At 38.8% G+C, this 24,442-nt stretch overlaps 1 protein-coding gene across 2 annotated transcripts; it reads left to right on the forward strand.

Moving 5' to 3' along the window:
• Positions 1 to 429: 429 nt before the first annotated feature.
• On the forward strand, positions 430 to 24,386 carry si:dkey-178e17.1 (tricarboxylate transport protein B, mitochondrial). Of its 2 annotated transcripts, XR_191077.4 has the most exons (10): positions 430 to 989; positions 10,589 to 10,696; positions 12,381 to 12,480; positions 18,995 to 19,133; positions 20,022 to 20,106; positions 20,462 to 20,566; positions 20,881 to 20,996; positions 21,109 to 21,182; positions 21,533 to 21,858; positions 22,985 to 24,386. XR_191077.4 is itself a non-coding variant. In XM_004547007.4 (9 exons), the coding sequence occupies exons 1-9, from the start codon at positions 878 to 880 to the stop codon at positions 21,645 to 21,647; spliced, it is 954 nt and encodes a 317-aa protein (XP_004547064.1). In that variant the 5' UTR covers positions 430 to 877; the 3' UTR covers positions 21,648 to 24,386. The 2 variants fall into 2 exon arrangements, 1 of the variants encoding a protein (XP_004547064.1); XM_004547007.4 differs by having other exon boundaries at positions 21,533 to 24,386.
• Positions 24,387 to 24,442: the final 56 nt, after the last annotated feature.

Raw genomic sequence — 24,442 nt, forward strand, 5'->3', positions numbered from 1 at the left:
GGAAAACCTAACTGCTCTGGAGGGCTCTTCCCCTCCCTGTTTTGTTGTTTTGCAAAAGAGGGTATGGAGTTTCACCTTTAAACATGGTTTACATCCATTTTTTGCTACACTGTAATTTCCATCCTCCGCTGGACTCTGACATTTTGGTAACCGAGCTGTCATTTGTCTGACTGATGGTTTCTGTCTGTGCCTCCGAGCCTCTTTGTTTGGAGAGGGTGTGGTTGGACTATCTGGACCTGTAACTAGCCGGCGAAGTCAAAAATGCTCACCATTTTCACAGCAGACAATAACAAAGGACTCATTTAGCCTATTTCTGTTTTCCTCGCTCAGCTGTAATCATCTGTTTGGAGGAAAACAGTGAGGCGAGGCTGTGCCCCGCCCTTTTTCGCTGTTGTGTGTGGGGGAAAAGTGGCCGGTCTCTCACTTTGCGCTCTTACAGCTACAGCTACACACCCGGTGTAACGTTCACTGACCGCTCGGCGGATGTTGAAGTTCATTCGCTTTAATTGGACATAAAGTTCAGCAGGATACACGGACACAAGTCTTTATCCGCCCCTTTCTGTGCTTCCGGCTTGCTTTGCTCTCTTACGTACTATCGTCGTGACACGGGGTTTCCATGGTTACAGATAACATTTATTGGATATAGAAGATCCCAACTTCCTTGACAGTTCCAGTATCCGCCCACTGTCAACACAGAGATCCGCCGGAGTCTCCACCTGAATCCAGGAAAGCTCTTCAGACTGAAGGCGACCAGGTGTTGCGCTACTATACTCTATTTGGAAAAGAAAAAAAAAACAAAAACTAAAAGAAAAAACTGCGAGCCACACTAGACTGGAAGCTTTGTTTTTAGAATTTTACTGCGTTTAATCCGGTAACTATGCAGGGTAAAGGCACTTTTATCAGCCCCTTTCACAGACCGCGGTGTCTGGCGGCAGCGGCACCGGCTGGGAAAGCGAAATTAACTCATCCGGGAAAAGCGATTCTGGCAGGTAAGCGCATCACAATCCACACGGAAAAGTCTCACATGGACACAATGCCACTCTAGTGTTAGTCACAGTTCAAGAAAGCATCCACGCCTCTTTCTTTCTACTTGGCTGTGCTATGAAGCAAAACTTTGTCGAGTCAGAAGCCAGGGAGGTTTAAAAAAGTCAGCGAGCAAAGACGCGTACAGTTTGCAGAAATGTCACTATGTTGGGATTAGAAGAAGTTATTATGAGCCAAAGGAGTACCACACTGGTTTGTATTTCCGATAAAAGCTTTCCTTTTAAATGACACGTCACACGTTTTCTTGCATGGACGTGAGTAAGTGGAGTTGCACTAATGTGTCCCAGCTTCAGTTTAGGCAGTAGAGCGTAAGATTGAAGGAAACGATCTTTAAACAAAGTTATAGCCTGTATGTCTTAAGCCACTCTAATCTGGTGCTGCTTGAATCTTCTACAAAAGGAGGATTTTATTCTTCGGTGTTTCTGTGCTATCAAATCCATCTGTGCTGTCATGGTTAGGTCAGTTTGACCCACTGCACTGACTTGATTTTTATCCTACTTATCTAAAGATCACCTTCACTGCACTTAACATAATGCGCAGTGGGCAGTCGTCCACGCACACTTGAGCCATTTAGAGTCTCGGGTTTGTGCAGTGGGCCATCAGAGCACAAGAGATGGCTTCAGGCTGTATGTTCTTCATTAAAGTACACCACTAGTCTTCTTGAAACTGTACATATTTACATTTTGCTCTTTTTGGGGGGCGTTTTAAGCAGATCTCATCACCTGAGGTTTTGCACTCAGAAATTTACACATATTTTTTACTTTTGTATGTATTCTGTCATTTTTTTTTAACTCAATACTTGCAACTGACAATTATTTGAATGGTTTATCAATCAATGTTGAGTTTTTTGGGAGTTATGGTTTAACATCTAATTTAAAAAAGGCCATTAATGGTTGATTATCTCCAAACAACTGATATCTAGATCAACTGGTGAACTTACTATTCAACAAGACTTGAGTTGTACCGAGTTGTCTCCTTTTGCCCCCTCCCCTCCAAAACCCCTCGACCTCCCTGTGTGATGATGATCAGGCTGCAGCAGCTCCGGCTGATGAAAAGCCTCTCTGAGGTGCTCCTGTATTAAGGCTACATGCTGATATTTGGCAGCACTCACACTGATTTTTCAACCCTGAGCTGCTGCAGTTGTCGCATACTGAATGTTTTATAGTTCTGAAGGAATTCTTTTTGATTGTAGATTTAAAAACACCAGCTGCTGTTTTTTTTTTTTAAATACTTTAAATAAATATAAATGTGATAAGTTACAACCTCAGTTCCAAAAATGTTGGGATATTGTGTAAATTGTAAATAAGAACAGAATGCAATGTTAATGTAGAACATAGAAAACACGTTAAAGCTTTAATATGAGATATCTTAGAATGTTGTGAAAAATATTAGCTCGTTTTGAACTTTATGTAAGCAACACACCTCCAAAAAGTTGTGACTGGCTACACAAAAGGCTGGTAAATTAAGTGACAATACAAAGAAATGGCTGGAGAAACATTTTTGCAGTAATTAACAACAGGCCAGTAAAAGACTGGATTAAAAAAAAAGAGTATCTTAGAAATTGTGTAACAATTTCAGAGTAATATAAAACTGTGAAGAATTTGATTATCTCGTCATCTACAGTGCTTATTAGAAGATCCTGGGAATCTGGGGAAATCTGTGTGAAAGGGACGAGGCCGAAAATCTGAGGGTGCCTGTGATCTTCATGTGCTCAGGAACACTTCCAGAAATCATTATCTGTGAACACAAATGGCGCCTAAAGGTCTTTCGTGCAGAAGAAGAAGCTATATGTGATCATGGTCCACAAACGCTATGTCTTCTCTGGGGACAAGTGGAAAACTGTTCTCTGATTAGAGGAATCAATACCATTGAGAGGTATTAGCAATGGTATTGACACATCCACATACCCTTTCGTGGGGTCATACATACAAATTTCATCAAGACGATGCTAAATCTTGTACTGGATCTATTACAGTAGCATGGCTTCATATTAGAAGAGCCTGGGTGCTGAACTGCGGGCAGTCCTGCAGTCCAGACCTTTTATCAGTTTAGAACTTTTGGAGCATTTGGCACTGTCTCAACTTTTTTGGGGATGTGTTGCTGCCATCAAATTCAAAATGACCTTAGTTTCTTCTTAAAATGGTAAGTTTAAACCTTTTTTCATGTTCTACCGTGAATAAACTATGGGTTTAATATGGTAATGAGATTTGCAAACCATTGCATTTTGTGTATTTTTTGTATATCAGAATCAGAATCAGAATACTTTATTGATCCCTGGGGGAAATTATTTTTTGTTACAGTGCTCCATTTTAAACCAACATTAAGACAAGACAGACAATACGCTAACTAAGAATAGTACAATATATACATATATATACATACATACATACATACATACATACATACATACATAAGTCACTTATAAATAAATAAATAGATATTACACAGCTTCCCAACTATTTTGGAACTGGGAACTGGGAACCTCTGATTCACATTTAAGGCTATTTAGGTATTTTTTTCCTGTGCACATTAAAGCTAATTTATATCAGTTTGAATCGTGTCACTAGTCTGACTAATGAAGCTGTCAATTCAAAAACAGCCAAATAGTGTAAGATTTTGTGTTAGGGTGGGAGGTGGAGTAAGAGGAGGAGGAAAAAAATCTCATGTCCTGTCAGCTGCATAGAAATGGAAAAGAGGTCGTGGTGAGATCTTTGCCTTCCCCCATCACTCCTGTGCAGCCTGATTGACTGGATATGGCCCAGTGTTGTACCCTGCTCCCTTAGCTGTTTAGCTCAAGTCAGGCCTGTCTGTCTAGTTTTGCAACAGCCGCACAGTTGCATTCTGTCTCAACTTTGTGCATCCTGTGTAGAAACCAGCGACTTATCATTCTCTGTCTACAGTTTAGAAATGAAGGTGCATCAGAGCGTCACAGGATGACTCAGCAGTAGATATAAAATGTGTGATTCTGACGTGAGATACCAAAAGGAAAGATAATAGTTTAAACAGTCCTAACTAGGTTTTCTTTTTGGTTTTCTGCCATGCTAATGCTACCTTGTATCCTTCTTGGTTAACAGTATGTCTGTGTACACAGAGAAAGTCACTCACATAAATGGCCAAAGGCTCAAAAGAAGACAAAGCAAGAAGCAGAAGGTCAAAGCTTAATGGCTTAGCGAGCCCGCATAGTCTGGTTGAGAGAAGCGGGGTATTTATTTATTTTTTTTCTTTTCTTTTCTTTGAGCTCTTTTCTGCTCCCATTGGTTTGTTCAGCTCCTCTCTCCACAGCCACTGGTGATGACTGAAGTTGAGACACGACAGGAGGGAGAATTTTATCTGTGTGAAGCCTCAGGGAGAGCGCGATCTAAATGCCTCTCTGGTCCTGGTTTACAGGCTGTTGTGATTTCATGTGCTGTTGTAGCTTTTATTAATAACCTTTTTGTACTGGCGAAGCGGACTCAGAGCCGCAGTAAGAATGAGGAAGTTTTATTTTTCTTGCTTTCCTAGATAGATTGGGTATTTCTCTGATAGTTTTAATATCACATTTCCTCCTTTCCCCCTTTCTTCTCCTCTCCTCCATCACTCTCGCTCCAGCCTCGGGGCAGCCAGTTAAGGTTTCTGAGTGGCTGTCTGCTCTCAGGCTCAGAGGGCTCATCAAACTGTGGCTTACTCCCTGTTTCCTCGCGTCACAGGCGACACACAGTGTCCCCTCCCATCCATTGTGGTTGCTGCTTGCAGACCCTGAGTACCAGGAGGCGAGACAATAATTCACAGTGCACTCGTCTGTTCAGCCCCCAGCCACCCCACTGTAACAGCTTGCACTCCCGCTCACGCGAATAAACATCACAGAAAAAAGATTGCAATAATTTAAAATACAGAGCGCCAGTTTAATGTCAGCTTAATATTACACGTTTTGTTTTTGCCATTGTGTTTCTGATTTTTTTTGCAGATCTGATTTAGTACCACATTGTTTAAAAAAAAAAAAAGAAAAAAAAAAGAGATCACTCAGCATCAACATGAAGCTGCTATAAAGTTGTGTCAAAGTTAAATATGATATATTAATTATAGCAGGGTAATTAATTTACAACTAATGTGTTGGGTTCAAAAATACCCTGATGAAAAATGGCTAGCTCAAAACAATAATTTAAAGGCCTTCATATCCTATTTCCTCAGACAGGTCCTGAGGGAAATATCTGACTCTTAGTGGCAAAATTTTCCAGTATGTGGAGATACCTATAACCTTTGTCTGCTCTTGGTCCTTTGCTGTGTACAGGGCTTTTAAAAATAGCTGCCTGCATCTGGAAGGCACACTAAAGAGAGCAATAAAATAAAACAATGAGCGTAAAGATGCCAGAACACACACGATCTAAATGTGTTGTAAACATAGACTCTGTATGAAAGAGTGACAAATCTGTTCTGACACTGCTTTCCATTTTAAAGCCATTAGTTCAGTATCAAAGCTACATTGGGGCCAGGGATCACAGATGAAGGCTGGGAATCACTGAGAAATCAGAGAGTACAGAACATTTATACAGCAGGAAATTAGCAGTCTATGTAAAGACAGCCAAGATCGTCCCCTTCAATCCCCCTTTCTGTCTCCATTTGGGGCCATGCATTGTGTTGTATCAAACAAGTGAGAGCATAAACTCATCAGGAAGCTGTTTCCTGAGGTCAAAGATTGGTTGAGAAGTTGTTTCATCGTAGACAACCTAATGCCTTTTTGACACTGTTGCAAACGTTACTTTAACCGATGCTGAAAGTTGGTTGTCATTCAACATAAATACATAACTAATACAAATTCAGCCTTGTCTCCAGATGTACAGCTTGTCACAACAACCTGTGCGTAGTTGCTCTGCTCATGTAAAGAAGAGTACAGCCTTCATGCTGCAGGGTTCTAGGCAGTTGAATCGACTCCTATGTAAAATTAATCAACATCCCCCTCATATAATTAAGCATCAGTGGAGAATTACAGAGTGTTATCCAGGACAGAGGAAGCCTAAAAGGCCAGACGTCAGATGAATTATTCTTTTCATCTTTTGCGCAAGTCAAACAGAAATATCGCAGCACTACTAATATGACACCTCCTGTTTGAAGTGCATCAGTCCTCTGGCTACGTTCTTCATGTTGACTGGAGATTTGACCGTAAGAACATCTTTCCCTCAGACTCTTTCCTGTGTTTTCTCCCCACCAGAGAATTGGAAGTAACCGATAACCATCCTGATGAAGAACATCCGAATTAATAATACATTTTGATGCAAAACACACAGACCGACACAGATTATTTTGGGTGTGTTCTATTGTCTTTAACTTTTACTGCATCAGTGATTTAGTGCAGCAGGCTGAAGAGCTAACCCTATACTGCTAGTGAAAAAAATATAAATACCGATAGAAACGGTACTTCCCATATATGTAAAACATGCCACATTGCCAGGTCTTCCTAACTAAAAAGGAAGTTTTTTTGTTTTTTTTTTCCTTCTTCTTTTTTTTTTTTTTTTTTTAGTGCACCAGATGTGCTGGGTGCTCATTAGTCACCATAGCAGACAGGACAGGATTTCAGAAGCTGCTCTTCCCTGTCAGCTGGCTGCCTGGCTGTCTTCTCACCTGGCTTCCTCTGTGTCTCTCTGTACTACAAACAATGGACGTCAATTTGTGTATGTGTGGATTTTTCATTCGTTAATCTCAGTTGGTCAATGTGTACATAAAGAATGAGTTCAAAAGTAGGTGGAGTTGAAATGGTGGGTCATTTAAGCGATAAGTCAATAAGCACCTAAAGGGTTTCTCCTGGCTTAAATGGACCTTTGGAGGTGACTGAGCACTATTGTACCACATATAATAAAGATAGCAGGCCTGTGCTACATTAATTAACAGAAATCTTATTATTTCTGCAAGTGAAATGATGTTCGCTTGTCAAAATGTCTGAAAAAATTTGTACTACAATCTTGGTGATTTCCCTCTGGGGGGAAAAAGCACAAAACCTCTTTGGGTGTGCCAACATTTCTTATATAAAAGAAACCTTCCTTAACTATTCCATCTTTTCATTTCTATGGATGCAACCCTTTTCTTTATCGTCTATAATTGTGAACAGACTGTGTTTTGGTAAGGATTTTTATACATAGTCATGTGAAAAAAGAAAACTGCCTTTCAATTCTAAGATTGTAAATATCAGGAAATAAAAAAAAAAAAATTGGTACATCTCAGGTTTTAAATTCATTTAAATGCAACCTCGGATGAGCAAAACATACAACATAACACACTGTATCCTTATTTTTTTCAACACCAGGAAAACTAAAATGCAAGAAAGCAAAAGGTAACTGTATAGCTAACAGTGTCTGGGCGGATTGCTGTAATAATTATAAATGTGCAAATGTTTCAGCACCAGGTGGCTGTCTGGTCTGGTTTGTGGTCTAGTTCTAATTTGGTGTGAATTAATTAATTTGGAATGAATTTGAAACCAGATGGCTGATTGAGCCTAGTCACAGCACCGGTGTAGCTGAATGGAAGGAGATTCCTGCAACCAGGATCCAAAGTTTCAGGGAAATCCTGAAAGTGTTACAAAAGTGTATTCTTGCCTCATATGCATATAATTCTGAGATTTATGTCTCACACATTTTTGGCTATGCAGGCATTCAGCTGTGCAGGGCCCATCTGTGAAATCGGAGAGGTGTTGATTAAGTTATAAATTTATCTTCTCTGCCCAGAGAGTGACAGTGTTACCTTGAAATGGCACATCTGTGTCTGATTTAATAAACTGCTGTTTAGTCTAAGTTTTTAACAGTCTGTAGAAGCATATTTGTATCAGGGACTCCTTTTTTTTTTTTTTTTTTTTTTTTACCCTCTTCTGGGTTCAGCTTACTCTTTTCAATTTCCTTTCTTGTAATATTAAGTGTCAGAAATCCATATCGATGCATCGATTTTATGACACAGAGTGAAGAAGAGTAGTGGGGGGATGAGGAGAGAGGAAGGAAGGTGCTGCCGAGAGAAAAATTAAGAGCAGGAGAGGGAGAGCGAGCCCGGGAAGATAAAGATTAATGGCCATTTTTCTCATGTAACCCAGTTTTGGCAGCTCACAGGAGTCATTTAGGGTGTCATCTGTAAATGTGTGTAGAGGCACGTGTGTGCCTCAGTACTGGGTATATGCTGCAAAATGGACTAGGAGACAAACGGGCAGCTTCTCCTCCGCAGGCGCTGTGTCTGATGAGGATTGATCTTGTGTTTGTCTCTGCTGCTGAGTCGCTGTGTTCTGAGTGAGTGCTGGCTGGTTTTACATGCAGAGACGTCTTGGCACAAAGCAGAAGAATAATGTTGATTGTTTAGTCTTCTATCCAAGACACACTGGGCCACTGATCCTGGATCAGGATGGATGTCGCTGAATGGAGTATTGTAAAGCTCATGTGATTTCTGTTACACCTCAGCTGGCGTACGATTACTTACTACTCCAGCAGGATTAGCAGCATTACAGCTCACGAGCCTCCTGATTAAAATGTATGTCTGTCTGTGTGTGGTGATCTTGTGTTTGGCTTTCAGATCTGAGGACAGTTTGTCATGCTTGATTTTAGAGATGAGGTTAGAATTTGGTTTAGCATGGGCAGCTACATTGGCATTCGGCTTAGCAGACTCCTGAGAATCAAGGGCAGCTAAATGGAAAATTGCTAATAATGAAATATGTTGCTGAAAAGTTAATTAACAATCACCTGTTTCCGGGTCATTGTTTATAAAAGCACATAAAATATTAAAGCTAATAAAAAGTTTAACTCATAGTTGGTGGATTAAACATTCAAGGACCAAACGTGCCTTTATCTACCTTAATGGGCAATTTGTTGTACAGTCAGAAGAAGTCGCACAGAGGGTTTCAAGTACGCAGTCTTAAATAAACAACAAGTGAAACATGAAAACTTACTAAAAATGTAGAAGTCCAGAATAAAGTAGGATTATTATAAAGTTAGTGTGTCATTTAAAAGGCCAGTGGCAGCCGAGGCAGATAAGGTTTAGTCTTTGCCATTTGTGTTGGTATACTGTGTCTGAAGTCAAACAGAAGCAACGTGAGCTCCTCAGAAAAAGGGCCAAGATCAGCCACGACTGACTGGGCTTCTTGGAAGTCCTAGGCTCATGTGCAATGTTGCTGCACACGTTGATGATACCTTGCAGTCTACTTTTATTTTTTTAAGGTTCAGTGACATGTACCAGGCAAATGTGGATGTAAGAGTAGATTCAATGAAACATAAACACCACAAAGTTTGTGAAAAAAGTACATGTGCTGCTAAGTTTTTCTTTAAGAGGCACCTACTTGAAGCTCAAAGGTCAACAGCATGCACATAAATGGTGAATAGTACTTGAACTAAAGGCTAGAAACTAGACTGGAAACCAGGAAGGTTTCCCCACTAAATATTTCTCCCATATTTACAGAATCTGATTACGGGGACCCTCATGTTACTCATTGTTATGGTCAATATATCAACGTGAAAACGTCATGATTTTGCATTCTTAAAATGTATTTTGTTGTCAAAAATAGTGGTGAAAATACATGCTTTCTTTTGCTCACATTTTCCTGGTGTCCCAGCACGAGTGAGTCAACTAATGCTAAAAGTTGATGCTGTTTTAAAGGCAAATGGTCGTCACACCCAATATTGATTTTAAAATGTCCATTTCCTGCACTTTGTATGACGTCAGTACTTCACTTTGAGTGAGATGATTTGATTTTCACTGTGTTGGATTCCTGTGGTCTTTGGGGAAATTGTTTTGGTCTTTGCTCAAATTTAGATGTGTTACTGTAAGAGGTTTCTCATTTCTGATTAGATTTTTTTTTCAAGCACTAATTTCTGTAAGTGTCTGTGTAAACCCGTGACTTGCTTGTGCCTCTCGTGCACGCTGTTCATGTGTGTTCATCTGTGTCATTGAGTTAATGGAGGGTCTTGGCCTCGGTAATGGAACCCCTCCCTGTAGGCCGTGGATAATTTAATTAATGTCAACCGTCTCTCCATCCCTCCTCCTTTCCTTGTGACTCATCTGTGTTATTCTTTGGCTTTGAACACTTGTCCTCATCTACTTGCAGTAACTCACTGTCTTTGGCTGGTTTCAGGCCAAACCCTGCAAGAATCACTTAAGAATCACCCTTTTCTTGCTTTCTTTCTGCCTATTTTTCTTTCTCCAAACACTCATTTAATGCTTTAGGTAAAGAAAATAGTCAAACGTGTAAGTGGCAGCTGAATTTTCTTGCACAACCTCCTTCTAGTTTATTCATTCTTCATTGAGACAGGAACAGTTGATTCATTTTTGCCCAGCTCGTTACTCTTCCTCCCTCTACAGCAGCGCTTTTAATGTTTATGGAGGGAGAGCCATTTGTGGAGTCACTGTAATGATCCATGATGTAATGGCGTACCTTGTAATTCTTAAGGGGAGCAGCAGTCTAAGTAAGGTTGCACCCAAACAGACACAGCAGCTGGTTTTCTTTCTTCAGTGTTCACTTTTAAATTGGTGCCACTTTTGTCTGTGGCAGTTCTTGTATGTTCTCTGAATGAATGATGATTGGGTCTGATTTCTTTTGTGTTTCCAGGTGGAATCGCAGGTGGCATAGAGATCTGCATCACCTTTCCCACAGAGTATGTCAAGACCCAGTTACAGCTGGATGAGAAGGCCAATCCACCAAAATATAGAGGAATAGGTTTGTATGCAGTGAGTGGAATAGTGTAAAATGAGTGGAATTCATTCACCAGCCACTTCATTGGATATGCTTGTTCAGTCACACATTAATGTGAACATCTAATTAGCTAATCACATAGCAGCAGCTCAGTGCATTTGAGCATGTAAATATGGCCAACCTCCTGAAGTTCAAACCAAGAGTCACATGAATTATGAGAGAAGAGGACAGACTCATCAGCAGGCAGATGTAAACAGAAGGCAAACGTTTATTTAGGCTGATTAGAGGAACTCAAAACTCATAGCACTTCAAAAACTGTTAGACACACAGGGCCAGTAACAGAAATATGAGGGTAATTAGCATATGTGGACACAGCAGGGTATTGAGAGACAGGTGAAAATAAGGAGGAGAAAGACAACTAAACACTACACACTGAAAAAGAGTAACGATCAGAATAAAACAGGAAGTGATAGCAATAACTCAATTGGGGGAAAACAGACTCACGAATTACAATGTGAATTTAATATGGGATAAAAATGTCTCGATGCATGCTCAATCATCCAGGCAAGGAAATCCCAGAAAGTTGATTCTGTTACTCTTCGTCAGTCATCCAAGTGGCTTCTTCAGTTTCAACATCCAGATGCACAAAATCAACTTTCTGGGATTAATCTAGGGTAGTTGACAAAAGATGATGGAACGCAGTGCATGCACGGCCCATGTCATCCTATCTGGTTCTTTTTGGTTGCGTTATCATTTTAATTTTTGTTTTTTTACATGCAACACATTTCATCAACCCATCAATGGACTGCTTTACACCAATGATATGTACTTACAGACATTATGTTTATTATTGAATCTGTTAAGCTTTTGTTAATATTTATAAAATTGGAAGCATAACTCTATTCGTGGCATTTGAGCAAGTCAAAACACTAGCATGGTGTACCTAATGAAGTGACCAGGGAGTGCAGGATTTAATCTGGTGGCAGACATCTACTACAGGCTCAAAAACGGTATTCTTTATTACTTTTATTCAAATTTTCAGCAAAACCTAATAAAATAAACAGTATTTCTGCAGCAAGAGAGCATAAACAATGATAAAAAAAACACACAATAATCCAATAAAAGCAACACTCTCGGGAGCTCATTATCTAATTACCCATCATCCCCAGGTACATTAGTGATTCTGGCAGGCTGTCACTGTGCTTGTTTATATGACTTAGATCAGACCAATGCACACTCGCCATCCATGCATACGAGTGTACACAAACACACCCAGGATCTGTGGATATCATTTGAGGATTTGAGGATTGGAGACCGTGCTAATGAGCACTCAAGACAGCTGCTGCTTTTCTTGTTCAGTTGGCTTCATTGGAGAACTTTGATTGCTGGACTGATGCAGCCAAGAGCCAGGAAAAAGCTTAAAGTAAAACACCAGATTTTGTGAAAATATCAGCTGAGGTTCAGCCTATCTGCGGCATATATATGTTATATTTAATTACTGTTGCTACATGCTCTTTTGTGATGTTGATGATTGAGGTGTAAATGACAAGTGTATTGGTGTATTCTCTAAAGGGTTAATGCACTCAGCCTGAAAAACAGACAAATTGTAGAATTTTTATATTTGAAAATTAGAAAGCAAACTGTGTTGTATGCAAATATGCATATCATGTTCATTCTATAATATTTGCTGCTTGTGTACCTGCTTTAGGTGACTGTGTGAAACAGACAGTACAGAGTCACGGTATCAAAGGGCTGTACAGAGGTCTCAGCTCTCTGCTGTATGGATCCATACCCAAATCTGCTGTCAGGTATGTTATAAAGCAGAGGTCTGTCATGTGCAAGGTAAATACATTTGCTTGAGCATAATTTGTGATGTAATATTCTCAGTTTATTAAGTTAAAATATGGCTGACGTAAAGAGCAATGTCCACAGTCACAACACAGTAAATGCTGCTTGCAGATTTACTGCACTTCTACTTTGTTACGGTGTAAGAAAATGGAATCAAAAATGGAATCGCAGTGATGCTGTATATACTCCTCCTCCTTCTGCCCCTCTTAGTTCTCCTTTCTTCCTCATCATCATTGTATAAAATCAGTTTTTTTGTTTGTTTGTTTTAAAAAAAACTTTTTTGATTGTCTTTAGGAGGATGTGTGGTCAGCAGATCTATTTTCACATGACACAGCAGTTAGTGTGAAGGAATTGTTTTAGAGGACACATTTTAGATACCTTCACTTTGTTAATTAACTGAGCATGTACACAGCATTAAAGGCAGAGGTAGCCATGGTGACCATTTGTTATGAAAGTCCTGTTTTGAGGTCTAGGGTAGAGCATTTTCGTCATGGTGTTTTGAAAGTACCTGACGAGCAAAGGGTGGATTGACAGCATAGTGAGACTATCTTCATTTCTGAAACAAAAGACTGAGCTCATAAATTCATCAGGAAAGTGTTTACTGAGGTTACAGAGCAACTGAGCTGAGGGCTGTTTTCCCATAGACTTCTATACAACAGTAACCTGCAACGTGAGGAATCACCCCTGCTGTCTATTAGATAGAATGGAGGTTTAAGTTACTTGCTCAGTGGCTTCATTTTTTTAGACCTAGAAGCTACACCCAGCTTTTATGCTATGTATGGGATACACCCTTTCCTCAGATTGCTTGCATCATTCTATAAATAATAATAAGAACATAAAATAAGAATCATTTTAATTTAACCCATGTGTCATTTTTTTAAAGCTTTTTCCCATCTTTCTTCTCATTGACATTTTTCTTGATATCAGACAGAAATGACACTTGAACTCAAAGCTTTCTAAAAAAGTTTTTGCTTTTAACTTTGTTGATTAAAATCTTAGATCGCATGCTTATATTCTAATAATCACAAACTGGTAGAGAGTACATATGTACAAATATAAATGCACTGAAGGAACGTGGAATGAAAGGAACCCTTTTAGCTAAAGCCGCTGTGATCTTCTACCTGAAACCATTAACTCACACACTCCAATTATTCTAGTCCATTACCCACAAGGCAAGGCATAAATGCCACACTAGCATTCAGTATAATTATGTTATTCTTTTGTAGCAGTGACATTTATCTTCAGACAAGTGTGAACACACACACACACACACACACACACACACACACACACACACACACACACATATATTTTTGTAGCTATTTTTGTGAGAACATTTATGGACATATTACACTCCCTAGTGCCTTACCCAATAGAAACCTAACTCTTACCTTTTATCATAATAATAATAATAATAATGGATTGCATTTTACATAGTGCTTTTCGGGACCCCTCAAAGCGCTTTACAATACCACTATTCATTCATTCTCACATTCACACACTGGTGAAGGCAAGCTACAGTTGTAGCCACAGCTGCCCTGGGGCAGACTGACAGAGATTGAAAGTGAAAGTATTAACCCTCAAACAGCCCTTTGAAGGGGTGTGGGAAAATGAAAAATCTTCACTTCCTCACTGTGTCCTCACTCCATTGTTCTAAAACTCAAACTGATCCTCATAAAGATAGTTCTACACAGAGGCGGAGCCAGACATTTGAAACACCCGGGGCTTAGCCCTAAAGGGTAGTATGCATGTGGGATTTTTTTTTTTTTTGGGGGGGGGGGGGGTAGAAATGACTGAAAGATTAATAGGCTCTGTTTTGAGTTTTGTTCAAAAAAGAATGACTTCATATAGGGAAAAATATATATCACATGTGCAGGACACCTTAAACTAGTTTTTTAATTAAGCAGCAAGGCAGAACAAGGTCAGGGCTGTATCAAGACACGAGGACTAAACCCCAATTCAACCAGACCCAAAACTGATCCGGAATTAAAACAGGACTACAACAGTTCAAAATCAGGACTACTTAGGATTTAACCAAGACAGAACCAGAATCAGAACTAGATGATAGTAGCACTAAAAATCATCATAGACCTGTATTACACTTATTTTTTTAATTCTACCAATGTCCACTATTTAGATTGAGAAAAGTTTATATAATTATTTAGCCTTGTATAACTTAATAAATGTAGAATTTGAAAAATAGCAAACCTAAAAAGAAACACTAGGTACGAGATACATGAGGACCTATGATACGGTGATACTTTTGGTAAACAACCATTTGACTAACATGTGTGTCTCACCTGCTCTTGTTCCATCTCTGTTCTGTCCTCATTCTCCTCCATCTCCCTCTTTGTGCTGACAATCATCAAATATACAGTTGAAACCACATATTTATGTACTCTTCAGATCAAAACACAAACACTTTTTTAAATTGTAACATCAAATCAGACTAAATATTCATTTTTTTAGATTGATAAATATAAAAAACATATTTGTTAACTTTAAGAGTAAAGAGAGAAACTATCTGTATTTCTTAATTGCAAATGGCACCAAATTGTATTCAAAATTGAGCCACACTTATGGAGCTCCACAGTTCTTTTCTTGGTGTTTTGGTTGACATCTCTTGATGTTCCCATGTCACAGAAACAGGCTCTGTGTTTTGCCTTATATGCATCTACAGGTGTGCCACCAATTTACTCACATGGACTCTACTAACCTATCAGAAGCTTCTTCAGCTCAGAATGGAATCGCCTGCAGTTTTCTTATTAATTAACAATAAACTTAGTGTATATGTACTCCTAAATTTGATCAAAGTGATAAAAATAGACAGCTCTGTCTCTCTTTATTCTGACATTTAACTAATTCAAAAGATATTTCAATATTTATCTAAAACAAAAGTTTACTCTAAATTGATGTTGTACAGTAAAAATGTTTTATGTTTTCTCCCTAAAGTGTATGTAAATATCTGGTTACAAATGTGAATATCCTGCTGTGTACTGAAATCCCTCTTGTTTTGCATAGAAATATACTGAACAACATACAAAGCATAATATATAAAATAACATTTACCTGAGTTTTTTCTTTGAAAGAGCCCTCTAATGTCCATTCTTATATTTCAGTACATAACTGAAACCGATTTAGTCGGGGAGGGTAAGAACTGAAAATATGAAATAAACACACTTAAGCTAAGACTCTTAAAAAAATAGCATTTGTTCGGCTTTTCATTTCGCCATTTGTTGATTCACTTGAAGAGCAAGTAACGTAATATTGGTCAAGTGATCAGTTTGATATCAATCTTTTGTGATACACCGTCATATTTACATTATTTGTACAGTACGAATGATTTGCTTTGGTACCTGGTCAAACTTAAGCTCTCCTTAGTATGGCTGGCTCCGTTTCTCCAACAGCGCACTCACAGGCAGCAGCTGCCCCGCCCCCTCGCTCAGTCGCTTAGTGCCTGAGCTCGGATCATACCAATATTAGGGGGGATTCACGCACAGTCGTAAATTCCCACAGTGTGCACTATGTGCTTCGAATATTGTGTGTACTTTTTGTTTTATACAGTTGTCAGCCAGGCATCTAGCTATGAAAAAATTACACTCCAAAAGACCCCGGGCTTCTGACAAAACAACCCGGGCTTAAGCCCAGTAAGCCACCCCCACGCTCCGCCCCTGGTTCTACATACATACGTATACACACACAAAATAAAGAAAAGAGAGAGGGGAAACGATTAAAATGAAGAACAAAAAACTAAGTGTGTGTGTGTGTGTGTGTGTGTGTGTGTGTGTGTGTGTGTGTGTGTGTGTGTGTGTGTGTGTGTGTGTGTTAGTTATGCTGGAGGGTAACGTGTGTCTGTACAATAGAGAGACAGGCCCAGCCAGGCGGAGCAAAGATGCCACTCAAACTCCGACAGGGTCTCAATAGGGTTACAAACAGGGAGACTTGGGTGTGTTTATGCTGATGCACAGTGTATATGTTTGTGTGTGTGTCAATCAGCCTTTAGCATCATTTTAAGAGTGAGTCTGAATGGTTTTGTTTCAGCTCAAAGGAGAATTTTCTGTGAGGGAATATGGCAGGGTGGCGAAAAGCCGTTTATTGCCATAGAAATGTTATAAGGGAATATGATGTCATTTATATATGGATTTTGGACACTTTCTACTGTGCAGTGAAGTTTAAAAATCTTTATAAATGGCCACATTGCATATTAGCATTCGTATAACATGCTCTCTGTGGTGTATACACATTTAGGCCAGGAATCTTTTAAGCTTGTGACCCATTTAGCTGTTGACTATAATCAGCTGTTTAACTTTTTTTTATACTTTGTCAGCCCTAAAGAAAAAATATTAAAAATTCTTAATAAAATCACAAAAAGGACAAAATTAAAAGCAGATTTGAAACATATAAATGATCCTGCAAAAATGCTTTTTCTACTTGATACTGAAATAGAAGAGACTAAACAAACTGATAAGGATATTTTGACTTTTTGTGATGGGTAAGGTCATCTTCTATTTCTGCTCTTGAGATCAGCCTACTTTGAAAATTAAAACTGCATACAAGTGGTCACATTTTATACAGAAATGTGTATGAAATGCCTTTGTCTCCATTGTCTACATGTCTTTTGGTCTTTTTCATTTAAGATTCTTACCCCTTTAAATGTCTAATAATAATGATTATTATAGTTGTAATTAAATCTGCAAAAGCTGTATATTTAAAAGGATCAGAGGGAAAACCAGTGACTTCAAAATACTGCAGAAAATAAATACTTGAGTTTAAAAAAATAAAAATAAAAATGAATATGAGAAATTAAAAACTGCTGAGATTTGGAAAGTTAGTTTTGATTAATGGAGAATACCTTGACACTTTTCTATTAAGCACTGCTTGGTCTGCTTAGTTTTTCTACCCCTGCCTTTTTTTTCCTTACTTCCTCCATCTTCTTTCCCCTTCGTCTTTTCCATCACTCCTTTTTCTTCCAGCCCGCTCATTCCATTAACTGATTGCCTGTGCACCCTCATGTGCCATGGAGTATGCTGGAAGGTTGTCAGGGAGGTAAGAGAGGGACATGCAAGAGAGCTTTTGACCTTTGTCTCTCCTTAGCTCTTCATCCATATCAGCATCAGCATTCTTTCTTCTCCCTTTCCTTTCCTTTCCTTTCCTTCGTCTTCTCGACAGAAAAAAGTGACCCTATAAAAACGACCCCCTAACGAAGACTGGGCAGCAGTCCACTATCTAGGATGACTCATCTGTGACTGTGGATGTCAGCCAAACGATGTGTCACATTCTGACTGTAAAGTTTAGTCCACTTGTTAAATGAGTCGGGGAGAGGCTATAGAGTAAATTGGCAAAGGAGAGAGCCTGACAGTAGCATATTTCTCCTCGGCAGACTTTAATGAATAGCATTTGTTTCACAAGGTTAGTCATTAAGTGCTCTGCCATCATTCTAGCATGCTGTGCGGAAGAGCTTTATTTTTTAATTTGCCCTAAGCTAAAACAGTGTTTGTAGTCAGCAAATGGTGTGAGAAAAGACAGGAATTTATGTTTATGTACTGTTAGGTGCTGCTAAGGATTCAGTTTATTGTGGGGAGCCTGTCTTTCAAAACAATCTGAATCAGTGCGAGTAGTGAGACAGGAACAGATGTGGAGAGTTAATGAGCAGAAGTAAGTCTTGGTTAGAACGGCAGATGGAGAAGAAAACTAAAATCCGATGAAGCGAGTCTAGTTTTTTTTATTTTTTAGACCTGTTACAACAGCAGGTAAATGGTTCAAGCAGACTGAGAAAAGAGAGGAAAACAAAGCATTCATCAAGACCTAATGTCTGTGCTCCCCCTCCTCTTTGCTAAATGTACCAGGCAGTGTCCTCCCGCCGCCACAATTCAATTCCATCTATAAATAACCTTTCTTGCAAAGGACTTGCTGGCACACCATTTGCAGAGAAACACAAACCACACCTCTCTGTAGCTGGGCTGGCTTCCATGGCAGCTGTTGCTGGTCACACATTGGTTACTGAGACTCTGCAGTTTATTGGTTCATCTTTAATGAGGATGCAGGACGATAAAATTAAAACGCCTGAACACATTAGGCTGTTACAGCAGTTTGCTTTCTCCAAAAATCTGAGTTGGAAGAAGCTTTCTAATTTCATCTGTGCTCACTGAGACATGAAAACCCTTACCTTTGCCTGCAGTATTACTATCTATTTGAATTTATTTAGTTTACTCAATTTTAGTAAAAACAAACGTGACTACAGTGGGTAGTTTAATTTCTTAAATCAACTTTGAACTTGCAGTGTTGCCATGTGAAAGACTGAAATAATCTGAGTATTTGTAGAAGAAATTATTTCACAGTTCACAGTGTAATCACAAAGATTGCCCACATGTAATTATTAAATGAGATTAACTTTGTTATTCAGTCTGTTTTTCTCAGACACTCCTATGTCTACATTTCCCATAATTCTTTGCTGGCTTTTTTCCTACTTGTTAGGTTTGGGGTGTTTGAGTTCCTCAGTAACCACGCCAAGGATGAGTCCGGTCGACTGGACAGCACCAAAGGCCTGCTGTGTGGGCTTGGAGCCGGGGTCATGGAGGCTGTTCTGGTGGTCTGCCCAATGGAAACAGTCAAGGTGTGTTACTGAAGCTCATCTGAGCTGACCCTCAAATATAGAGAGAGCAACAGTGTCAATGTATGAAAATGTATAAAAACTTAGATAAAGTGCAATAGTTTGGTGCCTTTGTAGGTCCACTGTGAATTATAATCTATAAATTATGAACTGCAAATAATGAAATTTTACTAAATGGGATAAGAGATATTTGTGCATTTTAAAATCACTTCATGTTAGAGGGACTTCAGTGCAAAGATGGACATCTTGGGATGTTCATAATCTGTTGTCTAAATGGACCGTTTGTTAAATGTGACCGTTTTCAGAAAGTGGGCAGCATGATGGTGCAGCAGTTAGAGCTCACATCACCTGAAAAACCTCAATAAGGTTTCTGGTTGTAATTTTTGTCTGCTGGGGCCTTTCTGTGGGGAGTGTGCATGTGTGTCGCTGTGTCTGTGAGGATTTCCTCCCACAGCTCAAAGACAGGTTTGGTTGTGTGGATGTGAGAGGGTGCGGTGTTCTGCTTCACTGTTTTAGCCCTGTGAGAGACTGCGGCTATTTCGGCTGCAATTTTGGATTCCAGCGATTATTAAAAGATTACTGAGATAAAATAATGTGTGCCACATTCTGTGCAGGCTGTGGCTTGTATACAGTTTGATATAGCAACAATTTTATCAGAGTCTATGAAGAATTGTTAAGAATGACTTATAAATTATTCTCATCATGATTTTTGTCATATTGTGTCTTCGGCTTATGAAGTAAAACTAGTTGAAAACCACTGACTGAAGGTTAAAGTTACCAACCTTTTTAGAGAAATATTCTTTGTAAGAGAACTACACTAAACCTCTTCAGTTTTCACTCCCACATCTGTAAAATGTATCGTCTGTATTTTTGTGTCTTTAATCTCCCAAGGTTAAATTCATTCATGACCAGACATCAGCCAACCCCAAATACAAGGGATTCTTCCACGGAGTCAGAGAGATGATCAGGGCTCAAGGTAAACGTGGGCTTCATGCATGACATTCACCTGACATCTGCTGGTTGGTTAGGGTAATGCACTGGGAAACACTGACCCTGGTCAAGCATCAACAACAATATTCACTCTCATATCATTGTGTAAATCATCAGACAGACTGCCCCCCTGCCCTCCCCCTCCAACAACATTTACAGCCTCTCATACTGAAACACCTGAGATGTGATGTCAGTTAAGATTGTGAGGCTTTTAGTTCTTAGCCCTTAAGTTGGAAATTGGGATTGGACTGTGGTATTCAGGTTCTTTTCTATTCAATGTGCTGTCTAATTTAATTGAAGAAGGATTTATTAACTTATCCTCTGGCTTCCGGGTTGAACAGGATTAAGAGGGACATATCAGGGTCTAACTGCAACAGTCTTGAAGCAAGGCTCCAACCAGGCTATTCGATTTTTCGTGATGACTTCTCTCAAGAACTGGTACAAAGGTGCGTGTACACGAGTACAGCTGGTTTGTTATTACTATAAACAATATTTAATAAAAAGAGACCAACTCTGCAAATGGTCTGAAGGGTTATTGTAGGTCATTGTGCAGTTCTTTGAACCCCAGTTGGGTTTCCAAAGGCTGTTTTGCATAGTAATAATACAGTGTGTGGAGATTGATATATATATAGAGTATTTCTTTTAATATTTATGATGTGAAATTAATTAGCACATTAGTATCCTTCATGTTAATGAGTTTAGAACTAACTCTGATTTAGAGCTAACCCCACCCTTCATACTGCTCTGTCACATTCATAAGGTGATAACCCCAACAAAGCAATAAATCCACTGGTGACTGGACTCTTTGGAGCCACAGCAGGAGCAGCCAGTGTATTTGGAAACACTCCACTAGATGTCATCAAGACAAGGATGCAGGTACATAATGCAACAGATGCTACAAATCACACGCTTTTTCTTACTTGTGTTTTTAAATACGAACTTGCAACCCGTGGACAGATGTACTAATGCTCTTCTGCTTTTTCTAAAGGGTCTAGAAGCACATAAATATAAAAGCACGCTGGACTGTGCCATGAAGATCTTGAGATATGAAGGGTTGGCAGCGTAAGTACACCTCCATGTTTTATTTCGTTTGGTTTGGCTTGTAGTGTTGGTTTCACAGCTGATTTAAAACAACACAGCTTTAAAAAAACAATGTGTCTTTCTTTATTTCACAGATTCTACTGTCAACACTGTATAAGAAATGCTTTTTGGCTTTAGTTTATTACTCTAAAGAACTTGAATGAAAAAATCTAAACTTAAACACTTTAAGAATAAGAATGTGCCAAATGATTAAAAAAAACAAAAACTAATCAAAATACTGGAAAATATAACCCTAACCGCAGATGAATATGGCTCCACCCTAAACAATTAATGTCTTACATACTCCTCCCTCTTTCTTTATCCCTCTACAGGTTCTATAAAGGAACAGTTCCCCGGCTTGGCCGTGTATGTCTTGATGTGGCCATAGTTTTCATCATCTATGAGGAGGTCGTAAAGGTTCTGAATATGGTCTGGAAAACAGAATAGGTGGTTGGACATACGACGAAGGTGGCAACTTCCTCCTTCACAAGCATCAGACATAGATCTGACTTCAGCAGGCCTCTTTTGTGTCATGAAACCAACAGCAGAAGGGGTGAAAAAGAGAGCTGAACTTAGATTAGTGTTGTATGCAGAGCAGGAAGTCAATATACTCGGAGACAAAAGAAGAAAAGGGGGCCTGGCGTCACCTACACCTGGTGTAAGTGATGCTCAGCATCAACATTCCCTGACAAGATTGAAGAAAAAGAAAGATAAATGATAATTAAATAATAATAAAAAGAACCTTTATTCTAAAGATGCATCACCAGTTTATAAATATATATAAAAATACTGGCCAATAGCATCGCCAGCAGCAGCACCTTTATTTTAAGTTATCTGGTTTACTTTCTCTGTAAGCCTCTGTCAGGGAAGAGCATTATATGTAGTCATTCACAGCTGTTTTACTGCAAATATGCAGATATCCGGCTGGATTTTCTTGAGTTTGCGTTGCTTTCTGTCTCTTCTAAAAGTCCAGAGGAGCCAGAGTGCAACTGGTTGCAGTTTGCAGTCACACAAGCTGCAGCAACTTCCATAGTTGGGCCTTAAATAAAATTGGTTTATAACCTGCCATGTATTTTTATACAGTGTAGATTCAATTTAATTTATTGATAACTTACAGAATATTATATATTTTAAATCCTGTGCCAAATGTCAAACCTATTGTGTTATGAAAGTCTGTTCAGAAGAAAGCAAAAGTAACCTAATTATCTTAAGAGAATAGTAAATATTATGACTATGTACTGTGAGATACATAATTTTTGGAAGTGAATTATTAAATAGAGAATTAAGAGAATATTTGCTGTTAATCTGTGCCACACTGTTGTTGTTTTTTTTTTTTTTCTTTATCGGGTGTATAAATGTTTGGGGTTTTTTTTTTTTTTTTTTTTTTTTTTTTTTTAAGATCACTGTGAGTCTACAAGACACAATGAGTTGTTTAGACAAAGTAACATCGGGCTTCTATTTTGCTTTTAGTGGAAACAACACTTCTAACTGGGTCATATTTTACCAACCTGACTCCACCCAGTGTGGATTTTTGTTCTGTTTACATTAGATACAGTTTTACTTTTTATTTTATTTATTTATTTTTTCCTGCTAAATACACTGCTCGGCCAAATTAAAAAAAATAAATAAATAAAAAAAATTACAAATTCTAATATTTTATTGGACCAGCTTTAGCTTTGATAACAGCATGCAATCATCAGGGCATGGTTTTGATAAGCTTATGGAATATCACAGCATTTATTTCTATCCAGGGTTGGTTTAATTTTTAATTTTTTTTTTGCCAGGATCTTGATGATAGCAGTGTCAGGCCACTGTGAACATCACAAAGATTCTCAATGAGTCTGCGGCCAAGTCATGTGTGAAAACAATGATTTGTGTTCCCTGACCTGCTCTTTCACAATATGAGCCTGACAAATCCTGGCATTGTCATCTTGGAATCTGACCGTGCTATCAGGAAAGAAACAAACATTACTGAAAAAACCTGGAGGATGTTCAGGTCATGTGCTGACGTCATTATTTGGGCAAGTAATGCTGCTGAAACTCAAACTGCTCAGATCATAACACTGCCCCCGTGCGAGGCATTCGCCATGATGTATGCATCACTTCATCCGCCTCTTTTCTTACCCCAGTGCACCAATGACTCTGGAACAGGGACCTCATCAGACGACATGCCTTTTATTTATTTATTTTTTACAATGCTCCAGAGTTAAATTGTTATCCTCCTGAAGTGGCATTAAATCAAGTTCACGACCACAGGATATCACACGATTCTTTAAGAAAGAGAAATTACTCACTGCATCAATTAGGGTTCAATCTATTGCCATCTGAAACTTCACTATCTGTCCAATGGAAGGATGCTAACTATTTGCTTCATTCCAGGTGGTGACTTTTTTTTTTCTGGGCAGTAATTGTTTCTTATACAAATTTTTGGATGATTGTTGGAAATCAGTTTGTTCAGTTTCCAGCGTCATTCTGTTTCAGTGCCATGTTTCATTCAAAGTTGAACTCCATGTGCCTTTTGCGGGTGTGTTTGTTGGCGAAAACATCTTGACCAGTATCCTCATGCATTATCCAGCTTCACCAGGGTGACAGTAATTTCTGTGGTGGTTAAAACGGTTAACGTTTACATAACCAACATCATGCCATCAAATCCAGAAACCCTAATTTTTAACGTTTCTGTAAACACTCATGAATGTTGTTTTTTGACTGGCATTCACCCTGTTCTGTCCTTTTAGGTGTGACAATAGCTTATTTCATGTTTAATTAACCTGCTCTTTAATCATCATACAAGAAAACTGTGTGGTCCGGACATGTTTTTATAATAACAACAAGGGGTCTGCTTGTTCTAGTTGTTACCACTGTTCGAGTATTGTAATTCTCAAAATTGTCTTTTATTTAATATTCATGAAAATATTATTATTATTATTCTGTATTTTCTGCGCAGCCAGACAAAGTACTCATGTTCACCACTGCCAGACAACCAAGAGAACATTATACTGTGATAATAAATCAGTGTATTCCAATGCTGTGTATATGGAATTGTGTGTTTGTGTGCGTGTGTGTGTGGGTCATGTTGATGAAGCTTGTGCAATAAATGTCCCTTACTTAATGTCTGTGCTTTAATGTAAAGTTGTTTGTTGTAGGGGGATTTGAAAACAAATCAAAATAAACATCTGAAACATTGAAGCATGCAGTCTGGTTGTTTTTGTTGCCCTCCTCACTCGTTAACTGTTATTCTGCCC

This window comes from Maylandia zebra, linkage group LG12, assembly GCF_041146795.1.
Source record: "Maylandia zebra isolate NMK-2024a linkage group LG12, Mzebra_GT3a, whole genome shotgun sequence".
Classification (NCBI taxonomy): Eukaryota; Metazoa; Chordata; class Actinopteri; order Cichliformes; family Cichlidae; genus Maylandia; species Maylandia zebra.